The sequence below is a fragment of the Bufo bufo genome, chromosome 4 (assembly GCF_905171765.1).
Source record: "Bufo bufo chromosome 4, aBufBuf1.1, whole genome shotgun sequence".
NCBI lineage: Eukaryota > Metazoa > Chordata > Amphibia > Anura > Bufonidae > Bufo > Bufo bufo.
In genome coordinates this window covers 52,160,842-52,177,423 of record NC_053392.1, presented here as the reverse complement: position 1 = coordinate 52,177,423, position 16,582 = coordinate 52,160,842, and the positions used below count along the sequence as shown (strand labels likewise).

General features: G+C 44.5%; 1 protein-coding gene across 1 annotated transcript in view; it reads right to left on the bottom strand.

Annotated features, from left to right (window-relative positions):
* Nucleotides 1–15,617: 15,617 nt before the first annotated feature.
* LOC120997231 (cytochrome P450 2K4-like) overlaps nt 15,618–16,582 on the bottom strand; it is a 91,324-nt gene continuing 90,359 nt past the window's right edge. Inside the window, exon 9 of the mRNA XM_040427226.1 lies at nt 15,618–16,441. Coding sequence (XP_040283160.1) covers nt 16,260–16,441 — 182 coding nt within the window. The 3' untranslated portion in view covers nt 15,618–16,259. The remainder of the gene's footprint in view (nt 16,442–16,582) is intronic.

The following is a 16,582-nucleotide window of genomic DNA, read 5'->3' as shown; positions in this document are numbered from 1 at the left end:
TCAGGGAGGGATGATGAGGTCCTAGACCGCACATGGAATGAAGGTCGTGCCACTGACTTTCAGAGTTCTGAGGAAGAGGCAGTGGTAAGACCGAGCCAACAGCATAGCAAATGAGGGAGCAGTGTGCAAAAGCAGAGTAGCCGTTGCCAAAACAGTTCTGAACCTTAGCACAACCTGCATGACCAGGCATCTACATGCGAGACACGGGCTGCAGTGGAGTAAACACCTTCAAAACCAAGAAAGGGCTCAGGCCCCTCCTGCTCCCTCTTCTGCTGCTGCCTCGGCCTCTTCCTCCGCCTCTGGAGGAACGTTGGCACCTGCCGCCCAGCAAACAGAGGATGTGCCACCAACAACACCACCTCCGTCACCAAGCATCTCCACCATGTCACACGGAAGCGTTCTGCTCTCCATCTCACAAACCTTTGAGAGAAAGCGTAAATTCCCACCTAATTACCCTCGATCCCTGGCCCTGAATGCCAAAATTTCTAAACTACTGGCCTTTGAAATGCTGTCATTCAGGCAAGTGGATACGGACAGCTTCAAACAGCTCAAGTCGCTTGCTGTCCCACAGTACGTCGTTCCCAGCCGCCACTACTTCTCCAGGAGAGCCGTGTCCTCCCTGCACAGCCAAGTATCGGATAAAATCAAGTGTGCACTGCGCAACGCCATCTGTGGAAAGGTCCACCTAACCACAGATATGTGGACCAGTAAGCATGGCCAGGGACGCTATATCTCCCTAACTGCACACTGGGTAAATGTAGTGGCGGCTGGGCCCCAGGCGGAGAGCTGTTTGGCGCACGTCCTTCCGCCGCCAAGGATCGTAGGGCATCATTCTTTGCCTCCTGTTGCCTTCTCTTCCTACTTGGCTTCCTCCTCCTCTTCTACCACCTCCTCATCCGGTCAGCGACAGACCTTCACCAACAACTTCAGCACAGCTAGGGGTAAACGTCATTAGGCCGTTATGAAACTGATGTGTTTGGGGGACAGGCCCCACACTGTGCAGGAGTTGTGGCGGGATATAGAACAACAGACTGACGAGTGGTTGCTGCCAGTGAGCCTCAAGCCCGGCCTGGTGGTGTGCGATAATGGGCGAAATCTCGTTGCAGCTCTGGGACTAGCTGGTTTGACGCACATCCCTTGCCTGGCGCATGTGCTGGATTTGGTGGTGCAGAAATTCATTCACAACTACCCCGACATGTCAGAGCTGCTGCATAAAGTGCGGGCCGTTTGTGCGCGCTTCTCATCCTGCCGCCGCTCGGCTGTCTGCTCTACAGCGTAACTTCGGCCTTCCCGCTCACCGCCTCATATGCGACGTGCCCACCAGGTGGAACTCCACCTTGCACATGCTGGAGAGACTGTGCGAGCAGCAGCAGGCCATAGTGGAGTTTCAGCTGCAGCATGCACCGGTGAGTCGCACTGCGGAACAGCACCACTTCACCACCAATGACTGGGCCTCCATGCGAGACTTGTGTGCCCTGTTGCCCTGTTTCGAGTACTCCACCAACATGGCCAGTGGCGATGACGCTGTTATCAGCGTTACAATACCACTTCTTTGTCTCCTTGAGAAAACACTTAGGGCGATGATGGAAGAGGATGTGGCCCAGGACGAGGAGGAGGAAGAGGGGTCATCTCTAACACTTTCAGGCCAGTCTTTTAGAAATACGTATAAAGGCAAGTTGTTTACTGTGTAAACAAAAGAGAGAGGGCGCACCATAGGGTAAAAACGTTTGGAAATTCAGATTAAATCCCAATTTGGGAGGCTCACCTTGCAGCGTTGCGCAATTATAGGCACAACGCTAATGTAGGCATGTGGGAGATGATTTAATCCCCAATATGAAGGTTGGTATGCAGTCACGGATGTAGATGTCCTCGGATAAGCGTGCCTAGGCCCACACGGAGGATTAAAATGACAGGAAGAAAAGGAACATCTCTCGGCGCAAGGAACCAACCAGAGGTAGACGGTGAATCTTCAAGAGTTGTATTGCAATCACAACGCGTTTCGGGGAAAGGGTCCCCTTCATCAGGTGAAGAAAATTGCATAGAGAGTGGACAAACATGCTGGATATATATACACAAAAATGGTCACATGCAAACAAGGTCAAAGGGGAGGTGGGCGTTACCTCAAGCAGAATCAAAAGTCATTGGTACATAAAATAATGCAAATAGGTATACAACTGAACAAACTAACCCTTTGAGTTTACAGACTAATTCATAAATGTATTTATAAAACATTAACATGAAGAAGCATCGCCTCTAGATGTAGCCCATGGCTGGGGAGGAGGAACAGCATCACACAGAGTCACATGACCGCCGTTCCGATCATGTGACTTGTGAGGCAATGCTTGTTGCTGGGAGACAGGATGCTAAACAGCCAGCTTAGAAGGAAACTCGGCATACTGAAAGGTCCTGCGTCATGCTGCTTTCTTGATATGATCAGCAGCGCTACAGAAAGAAGAGATGTGACGCCCTACTTCACTAAAAGTAAAATAAAAATAAAAATAAAAATAAATATAAATGAAAATACATTTTTATTTTTATTTTTATTTTACTTTTAGTGAAGTAGGGCGTCACATCTCTTCTTTCTGTAGCGCTGCTGATCATATCAAGAAAGCAGCATGACGCAGGACCTTTTTAGCATCCTGTCTCCCAGCAACAAGCATTGCATCACAAGTCACATGATCGGAACTGCGGTCATGTGACTCTGTGTGATGCTGTTCCTCCTCCCCAGCCATGGGCTACATCTAGAGGCGATGCTTCTTCATGTTAATGTTTTATAAATACATTTATGAATTAGTCTGTAAACTCAAAGGGTTAGTTTGTTCAGTTGTATACCTATTTGCATTATTTTATGTACCAATGACTTTTGATTCTGCTTGAGGTAACGCCCACCTCCCCTTTGACCTTGTTTGCATGTGACCATTTTTGTGTATATATATCCAGCATGTTTGTCCACTCTCTATGCAATTTTCTTCACCTGATGAAGGGGACCCTTTCCCCGAAACGCGTTGTGATTGCAATAAAACTCTTGAAGATTCACTGTCTACCTCTGGTTGGTTCCTTGCGTCGAGAGATGTTCCTTTTCTCGTCTTTTAGAAATGGCTCAAAAAGAGGATTTTTGCAACAGCAGAGGCCAGGTACAAATTTTGCCAGCCAGGGCCCACTACTGGAGGACGAGGAGGAGGAGGATGAGGAGGAGAATGGGGATGAAGCATGTTCACAGCGGGGTGGCATCCAACACAGCTTGGGCCCATCACTGGTGCGTGGCTGGGGGGATACGGAGGACGCAGATGTTACGCCTCCCACAGAGGACAGCTTGTCCTTACCTCTGGGCAGCCTGGCACACATGAGCGACTACATGCTGCAGTGCCTGCGCAACGACAGCAGAGTTGCCCACATTTTAACGTGTGCTGACTACTGGGTGGCCACCCTGCTGGATCCCCGTTACAAAGACAATGTGCCATCCTTAAAGGGATTCTGTCACCAAGTTTGGGCTATAGAGCTGCGGACATGCATGACTAGATCGCCGCTAGCATGTCCGCAATATACCGGTCCTATAGGGCTGTGTGCTTTTGTTTTCTTTAAAAAAGGATTTTAGAGATATGTAAATTAGTCTTGTATGTGTCCAAGGGGCTGTACGAACCTTCCTGGAGCCCAGCCACGCCCGCCTGTGAAGGAGCCCAGCACCGCCTATGTCCTCTGAATCTCCTCCTTCCATCAACAATAGATTGCTGTAATCTCGCGATGCGCGAGCTTGCGCATGCACAGTTCTTTCCCTGAGGCTGATGCCAGCACAGGGAAGGAACAATTAACCAGCACTGCGCATGCGCGAGCTCTCACATCGCGAGATTACGGCAATCTATCGTTAATGAAAGGAGGAGATTCGGAGGACATAGGCGGTGCTGGGCTCCTTCACAGGCGGGCGTGGCTGGGCACCAGGAAGGTTCGTACAGCCCCTTGGACACATACAAGACTAATTTACATATTTCTAAAATCCTTTTTTGAAGAAAATAAAAGCACACAGCCCTATAGGACTTATATATTGCGGACATGCTAGCGGCAATCTAGCCGTGCATGTCCGCAGCTCTATAGCCCAAAACTTGGTGACAGAATCCCTTTAATTCCCTCACTGAAGCGTGATCGGAAGATGCGCGACTACAAGCGCACGCTGGTAGACGCGCTCCTGAGAGCATTCCCGACTGACGCCGGGGGAAAAGTGGAAGCACAAGGCGAAGGCAGGGGAGGAGGAAGAGGTCGCCAATGCAGCTGTGTCAGCGCCAGCACCTCAGAAGGCAGGGTTAGCATGGCCGACATGTGGAAAAGCTTGGTCACCTCGCCGCAACAACCGGCCCCAACTGCTGATATGGAGCGTGCTAGCAGGAGGCAGCATTTGAACAACATGGTGGAACAGTACCTGTGCACACGCCTACACGTACTGACTGATTGTTCTGCCCCATTTAACTTCTGGGTCTCCAAATTGTCCACATGGCCAGAGCTTGCCCTGTATGCCTTGGAGGTGCTGGCCTGCCCTGCAGCCAGTGTACTCTCTGAACGTGTATTTAGCACGGCAGGAGGCGTCATTACAGACAGACGCAGCCGCCTGCCCACAGCCAACGTGGACAAGCTCACGTTCATTAAAATTAACCAGGCTTGGATCCCACAAGACTTGTCTGTACCTTGTGCAGAATAGATAGTTCTAACAGCCTCAACCATCCATTCTTGTACTCAAGTGCACTTATTCCTTTTTTTATATTTTTTATATGTCCCAATATTCTGGGGAATACCCCTATGTAAAAATGCAAATTAACACACATCTGTGTTGGCTATCTATTCCTCCTTCGCCGCCGCTTCCACCTAGACCGCCACGTGAGCCTACACGGCCACATCCACCCATTCACTGCCTCCTCAACCTCTTCCTCCTACATCATTCCTAATTTTTATTTTTTTAAAGTCTTTTATGTTTTTTAATTCATTTCCCTATCCACATTTGTTTGCAGAGCATTTGCCATGCTGCCTTCATTTCCCTATCCACATTTGTTTGCAGAGCATTTTACTGCCTTTTGCAGCCCTCTAGCTCTTTCCAGGGCTATTTTAGAGCCTTTTTAGTGGCCAAAAGTTCGGGTCCCCATTGACTTCAATGGGGTTCGGGTTCAAGTTCGGGTCAAGTTCGGGTCCCGAACCCAAACTTTTTTTTCAAGTTTGGCCGAACCTGCCGAACCCGAACATCCAGGTGTCCGCTCAACTCTAGTCATTATGGTATTGTCTGAAAACTTGGAATGGCAGCTTTCAAACAATACAAACTCTAGCTGGTTCCAAACCAGAGATATGAACAAATAAAGCAGCCGCCCCCTCCCCCCCCCTCTCTGTCAGTGTGGAGGAGAATGAGGAAGCAGCTGCAGAGCTGACAAGAGGAGAGAAAAAACTGTAAAAATATATATAGAAATCTGACATTATCATCATTGTAGGGACCCACATAATAAAATTACATTATTTTTACCACACAGTGAACGCCGTATAAAAAAATCCACAAAATAATGTAAAAATTGCTGTTTTTATCTTTCCCCCTAAAAATAAAATAATAAAAGGTAACTAATCCCGCAAAAAAAAAAAAAAAACATTAGGAAGAAAACATTAAAAAGTTATGACTTCTGGAACACAAAGGGGGAAAATATTATTGGTCCTTTAAGTTAAAATTAATGATGTCATTAAGGGATTAAAATGCAATAGTGTCTCCTGGGTTGTGTGCCAACCAGATTTACTGCAGACACACAAAAATCTACAATAAAAAAGTGACATTTTTGGGAGGGTTTTTCCAATTTTAAAGTGACTGTTAAAAAGTGTAATGCAGGGCTTGTCTGTCTCTTGTCTGTCTCTGGTTAGCTGTATGTGAGAGGACACACACTGCTCTGGGGTAGTCTCTGGTTAGCTGTATGTGAGAGGACACACACTGCTCTGGGGTAGTGGGGGAGGTTATCTGCATTCTGATTGGTCTTGCTTGTCTGCTAGTTCATGTGAGGAGAGCAAGGGGTTATGGGAAGTGAGGGAAATACAGGATGGCCTCAAGGACATGGCAAACATCACCACAGGAAGTGCAACAGATGCCATCTTAGGAAGATGCTGAAATAGAGGCACAGAGAAATAGGGTTGCTAAGGGCTGAATACAGACATCAGAAAGGTAAAATTAACTGAAAAATAAAGCTTCATAAATAGCTTCCCTTCAGCATCACATATGTTAGGAATTTCATTTATGGTAGTGAAATGGCAGTTACACTTTAAGTACCTGTATCTTGCCATGGGAATCAGTCATTATGCTTCTTGCTGCTCAGACCAGAGGATGGTATTTTAGGTGAATGGGTTCTATCAGGGCCTGGTAATTTTTGCCTTGGATAACTGGACAGTAGTGATGAGCGAGCACCAAAGTTTTCGGGTGTTCGGCCCGAACACATTGCCATATTCGTGCGCTCGGCCGAGCACCCGAGTATAATGGAAGTCAATGAGAGACAACCAGGCACGCCCTGCTCTGAAGAGGGGAGGGTGCCTGGTGCATTGGAAAATGTCAGAAAGTGACAGAAACACCACTAAAATGGATCGGGAACAGCATGGGGATGATGTTTGGATGCATCTTGGACTCCCAGGTCGCTGCAGGGAACCATTTTGTCCGCGTTGTACCACACTTTTACAGACTGATCAAAATACGCACAAAACCCCGCCAAAAAAAATGTATTTTACAGTAAAAATTGTTAGGAAATATTCTTTCCTGTATATTAAATTGTATATAAAGTGCAAGTGCTGCAAAAAATTACAAGGAAGAGGAACTCCGAAACAGCCTGTATATCACAAAAAGGAGGGCCTCATTCACATTGTGGTACAATTGTTCAGGTAGTGAGACTCCTACACTCATAAAGCCTATGCACTAAGTGAAAGGGCTGCCAAAAATTACAAGGAACCGACACTACAATTCACCCTTTGTTACACATAAAGGAGGGCATCATACACACCCTTGAAAAATGATCATTAATGGCCTGCTGGTGACCCTCAAAAACATTAGGCGCAAGGGCCTGCTGATCTGACCACCTAAAATATCAGGGGCCTGCTGCTGAACTGACGCTCTAAAACATTATATGCGAGTGCCTGCAGATGAGCAGAGGCTCTCAAATATTATATGCGAGTGCCTGCAGATGAGCAGACGCTCTCAAACATTATATGCGAGTGCATGCAGATGAGCAGACGCTCTAAAAAAATTTGAGTTGAGGGCCTGCAGTTGAGCAGACCCAGTAAAAAAATTTGAGTTGAGGGCCTGCTGTTGAGCAGACCCTATAAAAAATTTTTTTAGTTGAGTTATATACAATCTGGTTGAGGAGGAAGAGGAGCAGAAAACAAGATTCAATAATACACTCTTTTTGTGGTGGAAAAGGTGCATGGGAATACACTACAGTGGATTGAGTACATTATAAATGATAGATTGAAATTGCCTTTATGTTGATCTTCAGCTCAGCTCTCCTCTGGTGGAATTGAGAAATCTGGGGCAATCCAGGTCTTGTTCATTTTTATCTGAGTCAACCTGTCAGCATTGCCAGTGGACAAGCAGATACGCTTATCTGTTATGATGCCACCGGCAGGGCAGACCAACACCTCCAAGGCGTAGAGCGCAAGTTCGTGCCATGTGTCCAGCTTGGACACCCAGTAGTTGTAAGACACTGTCTGCTATGTATTCCTTCACCATCTTCCAAAACGTTTCCCTCCTTGTACCACTAGGCCGCACATCAGGGTGAGGTTGCTGGCGGGGTGTCATGAAAGTGTCCCATGCCTTGGAGAGTGTTGCCCTGGCTTTGTTGGAACTGCTGTGTGTTTCCATTGTCTCCCTTCCCCGGTTGCCTAATGAAGTACGGACTCTGCCACCAGCGTTGTCAGATGGAAAATTCCAGAGCAATCTCTCAACAAGTACCATTTTACTTGTCCTCCACCACAGGAATGAGAGATGAGAAAGCAGCCTAAAATGAATTCAGCCATGTGTGCCAGAGTACCAACAGGCAAGACGTTGATGTCGACATCAGGATGACTCTCCATCTTTTCTTCCTCCTCCTACTCTCCTGCCCATCCACGCTGAACAGATGGAATTAAAGTTCCATGGGTACTACCCTCTGTAGCAGAGGCAACTGTCTCCAGCTCCTTCTCCTCCTCCTCTTCATGGTCCAATTTGCGCTGAGAAGACGAACTGTGAGTGGTCTGGGTATCACCCTATGCGATGTCCTCCACCATTTCCTCATCTGCCACATTCAGAGCATTGTCCTTAATTGTGAGCAGCGATCGTTTGAGTAGACACAGCAGTGGGATGGTTACGCTGATAATAGCATTATCTCCACTAACCATCTGTGTGGATTTATCATTCAAGTTTTTTAAAACCTCACACAGGTCTGACATCAATGCCCACTCCTCGCTTGTGAATAGTGGCAGTTGACTCAAAAGGCGACGACCATGTTGCAGCTGGTATTCCACAACTGCCCTCTGCTGCTCACAAAGCCTGGCCAACATGTAGCATGTAGAAAGTAGAGTTCCAGCGCGTGCTCACGTTGCACAACAGTTGGTGAGCTGGAAGCCGCAAGCGCTGCTGTAGCATTGACAGACTGGCTGAAGCTGTGGATGACTTGCGGAAATGGGCACACACGCGACGCGCCTTCACTAGTAGCTCTGGCAAATTGAGGTATGTTTTGATAAACCGCTGAACCACTAAGTTTAAGACGTGGGCTAGGCATGGGATGTGCACCTAACACAGGGGAAGAGGAGGCAGTTGTGTGACCCGCAGACCCAGATTGTGGACCCAGGCGTTCGGCCCACTTATTAGGGTGCTTGGATGCCATGTGGCAGATCATGCTGGTGGTGGTGAGGTTGCTAGTGTTCACGCCCCAGCTCATTTTGGTATGGCACAGGTTGTAAACTACCACTATTTGGTCCTCTGCACTTTCCTCAAAAAAGCGCCATACTGCGGAACACCTACCCCTTGGCAAGGTTGATTTACGCATGGGGGTGCTCGGTATAAAGGTTGCGGGCCTGTTTTGTGTGGGCTGACTTCTCCCTTTTGCAACCCCACTGCCTCTTCCAGCCTGTTGCGGTGCTGTGGATCCCTCCCCCTCTGTACTGCTGTCCTCGCTCAGCTTTTCACCTTCCCATGTTGGGTCAGTGACCTCATCGTCCACCACCTCTTCTTCAACTTCCTCACTCTGCTCATCCTCCTGTCTTGACCTAACCACAACCTCAGTGATTGACAACTGTGTCGCATCATCATCCACCTCATGTACGAATGATTGCCGTTCACCACTGTCATCTTCTTGAGACTGTGAAGGCTCAAGAGGTTGGGAATCAGGGCACAATATCTCAGGTCCCTCTTCAAGCATGCTGGGCGCTATGGGCAAATGTAATAGTGGCGCTGGAAAGAGCTCCTCAGAATATCCGAGTGTGGGATCATTTGTTTGGCAAGCCTCTCCATGGTGGGAGGAAGGATGATCTGAGTTACAGAGACTGGACTTGGTGGAAGAAAGGGTGGTGCTTAACCGACTGGAAGCATTATCTTCAGCAATCCAACCGACCAACTGTTCGCACTGGTCCGACTTGGACAGTGCTGTCGTGTGCTGCCCAGCTATGTTGGACATGAAGCTGGGTACGGTTTTCTTAATTTTTTTTTTGTGGTGCACTGGCAGCAGGCACAGTTTCATTGCGCGCAGTGCCACGTTCTCTGCGTGAACCATCAGCATCACGCCCACTTCCCCAGATTTTGGACACTATTTTAGCCACAGATTATTGGAATCTGCAGTACAGACACTGTTTTATGATGTGGTTTATATTTATAACTATATTATTCCCAATATATGGCCCTAACAACCACTGACGGTGTTCAAATGCAGAGCACTGAGATTAACAGATTAAACCGCAGACAGTAAAAATGTGGTCAGATTCTGGGAAATATGTATATATATTTGTTTTCACTTTTTACCAGTATATGGCCTTGAAAACCATAGACGGTGTTCAAATGCAGAGCACTGAGATTAACGGATTAAACCGCACACAGCAAAAATGTGTTCAGATTCTGGGAAATATGTATATATATATTTTTTTTTCACTTTTTCCCAATATATGGCCCTGAAAACCACAGACGGTGTTCAAATGCAGATATAGCACCCGATGACGCGTTTCGGCCAGCCAATCACTGTAATAGAAGACATGTCCCACAGTCGGCGGTTCTATATAATTCATTTGCAGCACTTTTAGAATGTAAGGACAACATGGATATGGACTCAAGCACAGAGGGTGAGAAACCATCGACTCCTATGTCTAATGTATGCAACAAAAAAGATAAAGTGAAGTCTCAAAGGAAGCAGCTGTTGCTGGGTGATTCAATCATAAGAAATGTGGAGCTTAAAGAAAATGGTTTTGTGAGATGTCTCCCTGGGGCTACTGCTAGAAGAGATAGAAGACGTATTATTAATATTGTTAAGCAAGCAAAGCAGGAAGGGGACGTGGATGTTCTTGTCCATCTAGGGACAAATGACCTGGCTTGCAATGAAGTGTCAGAGGTGAAGAAATCTTTTATCACACTTGGTAATGACGTACAGGATTTTGCATCCACCATTTCATTTTCTGAAGTTCTGCCTGTGCATAATGTTCGGAATGATAGGCAGAGGCGCATAAAGGAGTTCAACATATGGCTTGGTAAATGGTGTCAAGAGCAAGGATTTGGCTTTGTTTCTCATGATAACTCTACTTGGAATAGAAAGGAACTGTAGAAAAAAGATGGTTTGCATCTTTCTCTCAAAGGAACAAATGTACTTAGTGAACAACTCCAAGAATTTGCGGAAGAGTATTTAAACTAGGAAGGGGGGGGCAAAAGAGTGAAAATAAAAGAGTCCAATTGCCCCCCGAAACAGTGCCAGAACAGGTCAGAAGCACAGAGGTTAAGAAAGGATAAGCTCAGAGTCCTGTCTACAAATGCTCGCAGTTTAGGTAAAAAAATCAATGAACTTGGGTCAATAATGGCATCTGAGAATGTAGATTTAGTGGCTGTTACGGAGACATGGTTTAATGAAAGAAATGACTGGGACATAACCATACCAGGGTACTCTTTATACAGAAGAGACAGAGAAGGCAAGAAAGGAGGAGGAGTGGCCCTGTATGTGAAAGATAGCATTAAATCTAACCTAATACAAGTTGGTGAGGCCAACATAGAGTCAGTTTGGGTTACGTTGCAGTTTGCTAACCATGCAGTAACTCGTGTAGGTGTGATATATAGACCACCTGGTCAAGTTAAAGAACTAGATGATCTACTATTTGAAGAAATAGCTAAAATGACAATGAAAGGAGAAGTTATCATTATGGGAGATTTCAATCTTCCAGATATAAACTGGAAAACCAAAATAGCAAGTTCTACCAGGAGAACAGATATTCTAAATTCCCTACTGGGGTTATCTCTACAACAAGTGGTTGAGGAGCCAACCCGGAGGGAGGCCATTTTGGATTTGGTATTCACAAATGGAGATTCGGTATATGATGTCATTGTAGGCGAAACCTTGGGATCTAGTGATCACCAGTCAGTGTGGTTTAATATAAGAACTGTAAAAGAGTCCCACCACACAAAAACAAAAGTTTTAGATTTTAGAAAAACAGACTTTTCAAAAATGAAATTAGTCATAAATGAGTCCTTATCAGACTGGAACGGATTACATGGAGTCCAGGAGAAATGGGACTATTTAAAAGGTGCATTATTGAAGGCAACAGAAAATTGCATTAGACTTGTCAGTAAAAGCAAAAAAAGGAAGAGACCACTGTGGTACTCAGCAGAAGTGGCCCAAATCATTAAAAAATAAAAAGCTAGCATTTTGTAATTATAAAAAAAACCAGAGCAATGAAGATAAGGAAATCTACAAGATTAGGCAGAGAGAGGCCAAGCAAGTTATAAGAACTTCTAAAGCGCAGGCAGAAGAAAAACTAGCTCAGTCTATGAAAAAAGGGGATAAGACATTCTTCAGATATATAAATGAAAAAAGGAAATTAAAACAAGGAATAACTAAATTAAAAACAAAGGACGGAAGGTATGTAGAAGAGAATAAAAGGCTAGCCGACTGCCTTAATGAATACTTCTGTTCAGTTTTTACAAAAGAAAAAGGAGAAGGACCTCCACTAGAAAGGATGACTAATAAATCATTTGATGCATGTATCTTTACAGAGGAAGATGTTCTAAGTTTGCTGTCTAAGGTGAAGACTAATAAGTCACAGGGGCCTGATGAGATACACCCAAAATTATTAAAAGAGCTTAGTGGTGAGCTGGCAAAACCGCTAACAGATTTATTTAACCAATCATTAGTAACAGGAGTCGTCCCGGAAGATTGGAAATTGGCAAATGTCGTGCCCATTCACAAGAAAGGTAGTAGGGAGGAATCGAGCAACTATAGACCAGTGAGTCTGACATCAATAGTAGGCAAATTAATGGAAACCCTATTAAAGGATAGGATTGTGGAACAACTAAAATCCCATGGATTGCAAGATGAAAAACAACATGGGTTTACTTCAGGGAGATCATGTCAAACAAATCTTATAGATTTTTTTGACTGGGTGACTAAAATAATAGACGGTGGAGGTGCAGTAGACATCGCATATCTAGATTTTAGTAAGGCTTTTGACACTGTCCCACATAGAAGACTTATCAATAACCTGCAGTCATTGAGCATGGACTCCCATATTGTTGAGTGGATTAGGCAGTGGCTGAGTGACAGACAACAGAGGGTTGTAGTCAATGGAGAACATTCAAAACAAGGTCATGTTACCAGTGGGGTTCCACAGGGATCTGTACTGGGACCAATTTTGTTTAATATCTTCATAAGTGATATTGCAAAAGGCCTCGATGGGAAGGTTTGTCTTTTTGCTGATGACACAAAGATATGTAACAGGGTTGATGTTCCTGGAGGGAAACGCCAAATGGAAAAGGATTTAGGAAAACTAGAAGAATGGTCAGAACTCTGGCAACTGAAATTTAATGTGGATAAGTGCAAGATAATGCACCTGGGGCGTAAAAACCCAAGGGCAGAATATAGAATATTTGACACAGTCCTGACCTCAGTATCTGAGGAAAGGGATTTAGGAGTAATTATTTCAGAAGACTTAAAGGTGGGAAGACAATGTAATAGGGCAGCACGAAATGCCAGCAGAATGCTTGGATGTATAGGGAGAGGTATAAGCAGTAGAAAGAGTGAAGTGCTTATGCCGCTGTACAGAACACTGGTGAGACCTCACTTGGAGTATTGTGCGCAGTACTGGAGGCCATATCTCCAGAAGGATATAGATACTCTAGAGAGAGTTCAGAGAAGAGCTACTAAACTAGTACATGGATTGCAGGATAAAACTTACCAGGAAAGGTTAAAGGACCTTAACATGTATAGCTTGGAAGAAAGAAGAGACAGAGGGGATATGATAGAAACTTTTAAATACATAAAGGGAATCAACTCGGTAAAGGAGGAGAGCATATTTAAAAGAAGAAAAACTACCACAAGAGGACACAGTTTTAAATTAGAGGGGCAAAGGTTGAAAAGTAATATAAGGAAGTATTACTTTACTGAGAGAGTAGTGGATGCATGGAATAGCCTTCCTGCAGAAGTGGTAGCTGCAAATACAGTGCATGGGATAGGCATATGGCTATCCTTCATATAACATAGGGCCAGGGGCTATCCATAGTATTCAGATATATTGGGCAGACTAGATGGGCCAAATGGTTCTTATCTGCCGACACATTCTATGTTTCTATGTTAATGCCAGTAGAAAACATGGCTACTGGCATTACAGTGATAGCAATACTTACCTGCACGTTTATTGGCTGCTTAGCAGGCGCCAAACGTGCAGTGAGGAGACTCGAGCATGGCGAGTACCGCCATGTGCCGAGCATAGCGATGCTTGAGCCGAACAGGTATTTGGCCGAGCATGCTCGCTCATCATTACTGGACAGTCCTGTACCCCCAAAAGTGTCTCAGTACTGGGTTTTAGGACCACTCGGTGGTTATCTCTAATGTAAGCACAGCAGATCTCTCCCTTTGCATTGACAAGTTTTTGTTAAGTACTTAGTACATGGATGGTTTGTTCAATCACCTCTTAGTGATATATGAAGCTGTAGGCATAGACTTGCTTTGAGCATTTCTCTATAGCAGTTTCTGAGAACATGCATTCCAAGCATTCTTGGACTTGCACTACTGTACAATAACACCCTGTTTTGGTAGAGATGTTAATTCACAATGGATCACAGCACTCGGCAGATAACTGGCAAACGAATGGGTGCTCGTCACTTATTATCCCTGACTCCACCTCAGGATCTCTTCAAATAGTTAATCAGAGTTTCAGACAGCACACCACAAGAGATTTTCAATGCAATTGGTGTTTTATTCAGCCGGACTTTACATAATTTTGAAAAGCAACGTTTCGGGCTTTACATATTGTGCCCTTCATCAGGCTAATTCTCATAAGCCTAAGCGTGTGTATGGAGCCGGCATGTGGCTCCATTCACATTCTTATGAGATACAACCTGATGAAGGGCACAATATGTAAAGCCCGAAACGTTGCTTTTCAAAATGATGTAAAGTCCGGCTGAATAAAACACCAATTGCATTGAAAATCTCTTGTGGTGTGCTGTCTGAAACTCTGATTAACCCTGTTTTGGTAGGGTTGTCCCTTGTACCTGAAGGGTTGGTTCAAAGTACCTGTGCACAGACACCTGTTTGACATTACTGGCCGTAATGCTTAGACAAGATTCCGGTGGCTGCATCAGCAGGTGGCTGTCCCAGTATTTCTGAAATGCATACTGCTTTATGGTGGTGACTTGAGAACCAGTGTCCAACAAACCAACGGAAGGAAACCCATCATTTTGGAAAACTACTTCAGGATGAGGTCTTATATACCTGGGTATCCAGCTGGGATCTTCTGGAGCTACCAGTTTTCCACCTTAGCCTTGGGGGATGCCCTTTTAACGGCCAGCACGCCTTCTCTGTAATGCCAATTTTGTGTCGGTATGACCTACAGGTCTCTTTTGTTCATCAAAGAGGTAAGTAGACCATCTGCCCGAGCTCAGAGTCAGAGTCAGAAGATGCTCACTGGAGTGAGCAGTGGAGTCTCATCCTCTAGTCATAAGGGCTATTCCTACTACTCAGGTTTTTGCTACATTTTCTTCATACTTTTGGTCAGGAGATTGACTTGATATGTTAGGACAGCAACAGGATCTGGAACTGGAGCTTGAGCTTCCTGGCTGGCCATGAAAATAATGTTTGGAGGCACAGGGTGCTGACTTGTGGCTAGAAAGGCAGTTTTTACAGGTTTTGGTTGGTGGTCTCTCCCAAGAATGCTGAAAGCTAACTCTTTCAAGTCTAGGAATGTGGAATTTGGATGTTGGGCAGTCAGCATCATTAACTAGCTCCTTAAAGTTTCTGCGCTGGCATGCTAAATAAATTGCTCTGTGAGTTTTGTCTTAATTATGTGCTTCACAGGGATTTACAAAAACCTTCAGTGCTTTCTGTAGAGATAATGCAAAGTCTCTGAGTGACTCACCAATCCGAATTGATTCTACCTGAATCAAAAATGCTCTGTTAGCCAGAAAATTTGTGTTTGACATTCTGAGGTCTCATAGGACTCTTAGGATATTTTTTCTTTATTGTCTCTCACTTAAAAAACAATCTTTTTATTATTTTTATCTCTGTCTCCAAAATGTTCCTGAATTGAATCAACAACAAATAAATTAGATTCAGAAGCAACTTGAATTTTTACAAAGCTGGGATCCAATTCGATTAATTTTGAATTAATTTGCTCATCTCTGTAAACAAAATATTGCTACTTCTCTAATTTGGAAATCTGACAATTTTACATACCAATTACCTCTCAAAATTACTAGCTTGGCCTATAAGGATACAAATGGATGGTTGTTTTGAGATCTCCATGGCTGATAAAGTTGTAAAAAAAAATAATCATCAAATTTGGAGGTACATTTCCCTTCACCAATACTTGAATAGTGGGGTGAGGGCTAAAGATGGCTACATCTTACCCAATGAACCGAGTCAATTCTCACTATGTAGATTGGTCTGCTATTTCGTAATAAAAAGCTGCTATATGAACTTTAATTTAACATAAGAAATTCTTAGCAATTATCTATATTTTAGATTTCAGATGTGATAGGTTTGATACCATTATGTGAGTACCATTTCTCCACTTTGTAAAGCCAAATGTCTTGAAATGGCTACTTTTGCTCAAATCCGTGGCACACAACAGATTTTCTGAGCTACAGGAGAAATTGTAAATCCTACTTGAGGTTTCACTTGGAAGTCGGTCGTCTCTGAGGAAGGATGAAAAGTAAATTTTTGCATAAGGCTAGTGAAGAACAGGAACAACTCCATTTTTGCCAGTGTTTCTCCTGCACAAGCCCTTCTTCCTAGATGGGGTTACATGAAATTAAGATTAGAATTGAAAGAGATGTGTGTAAAGGATATCTTCTTAACACAGTGCAATCACCTTGTAATATACATGTCCTCCTCTAATATGTTTTGTCTACTTTTTATTTTAGTCTAGTAAC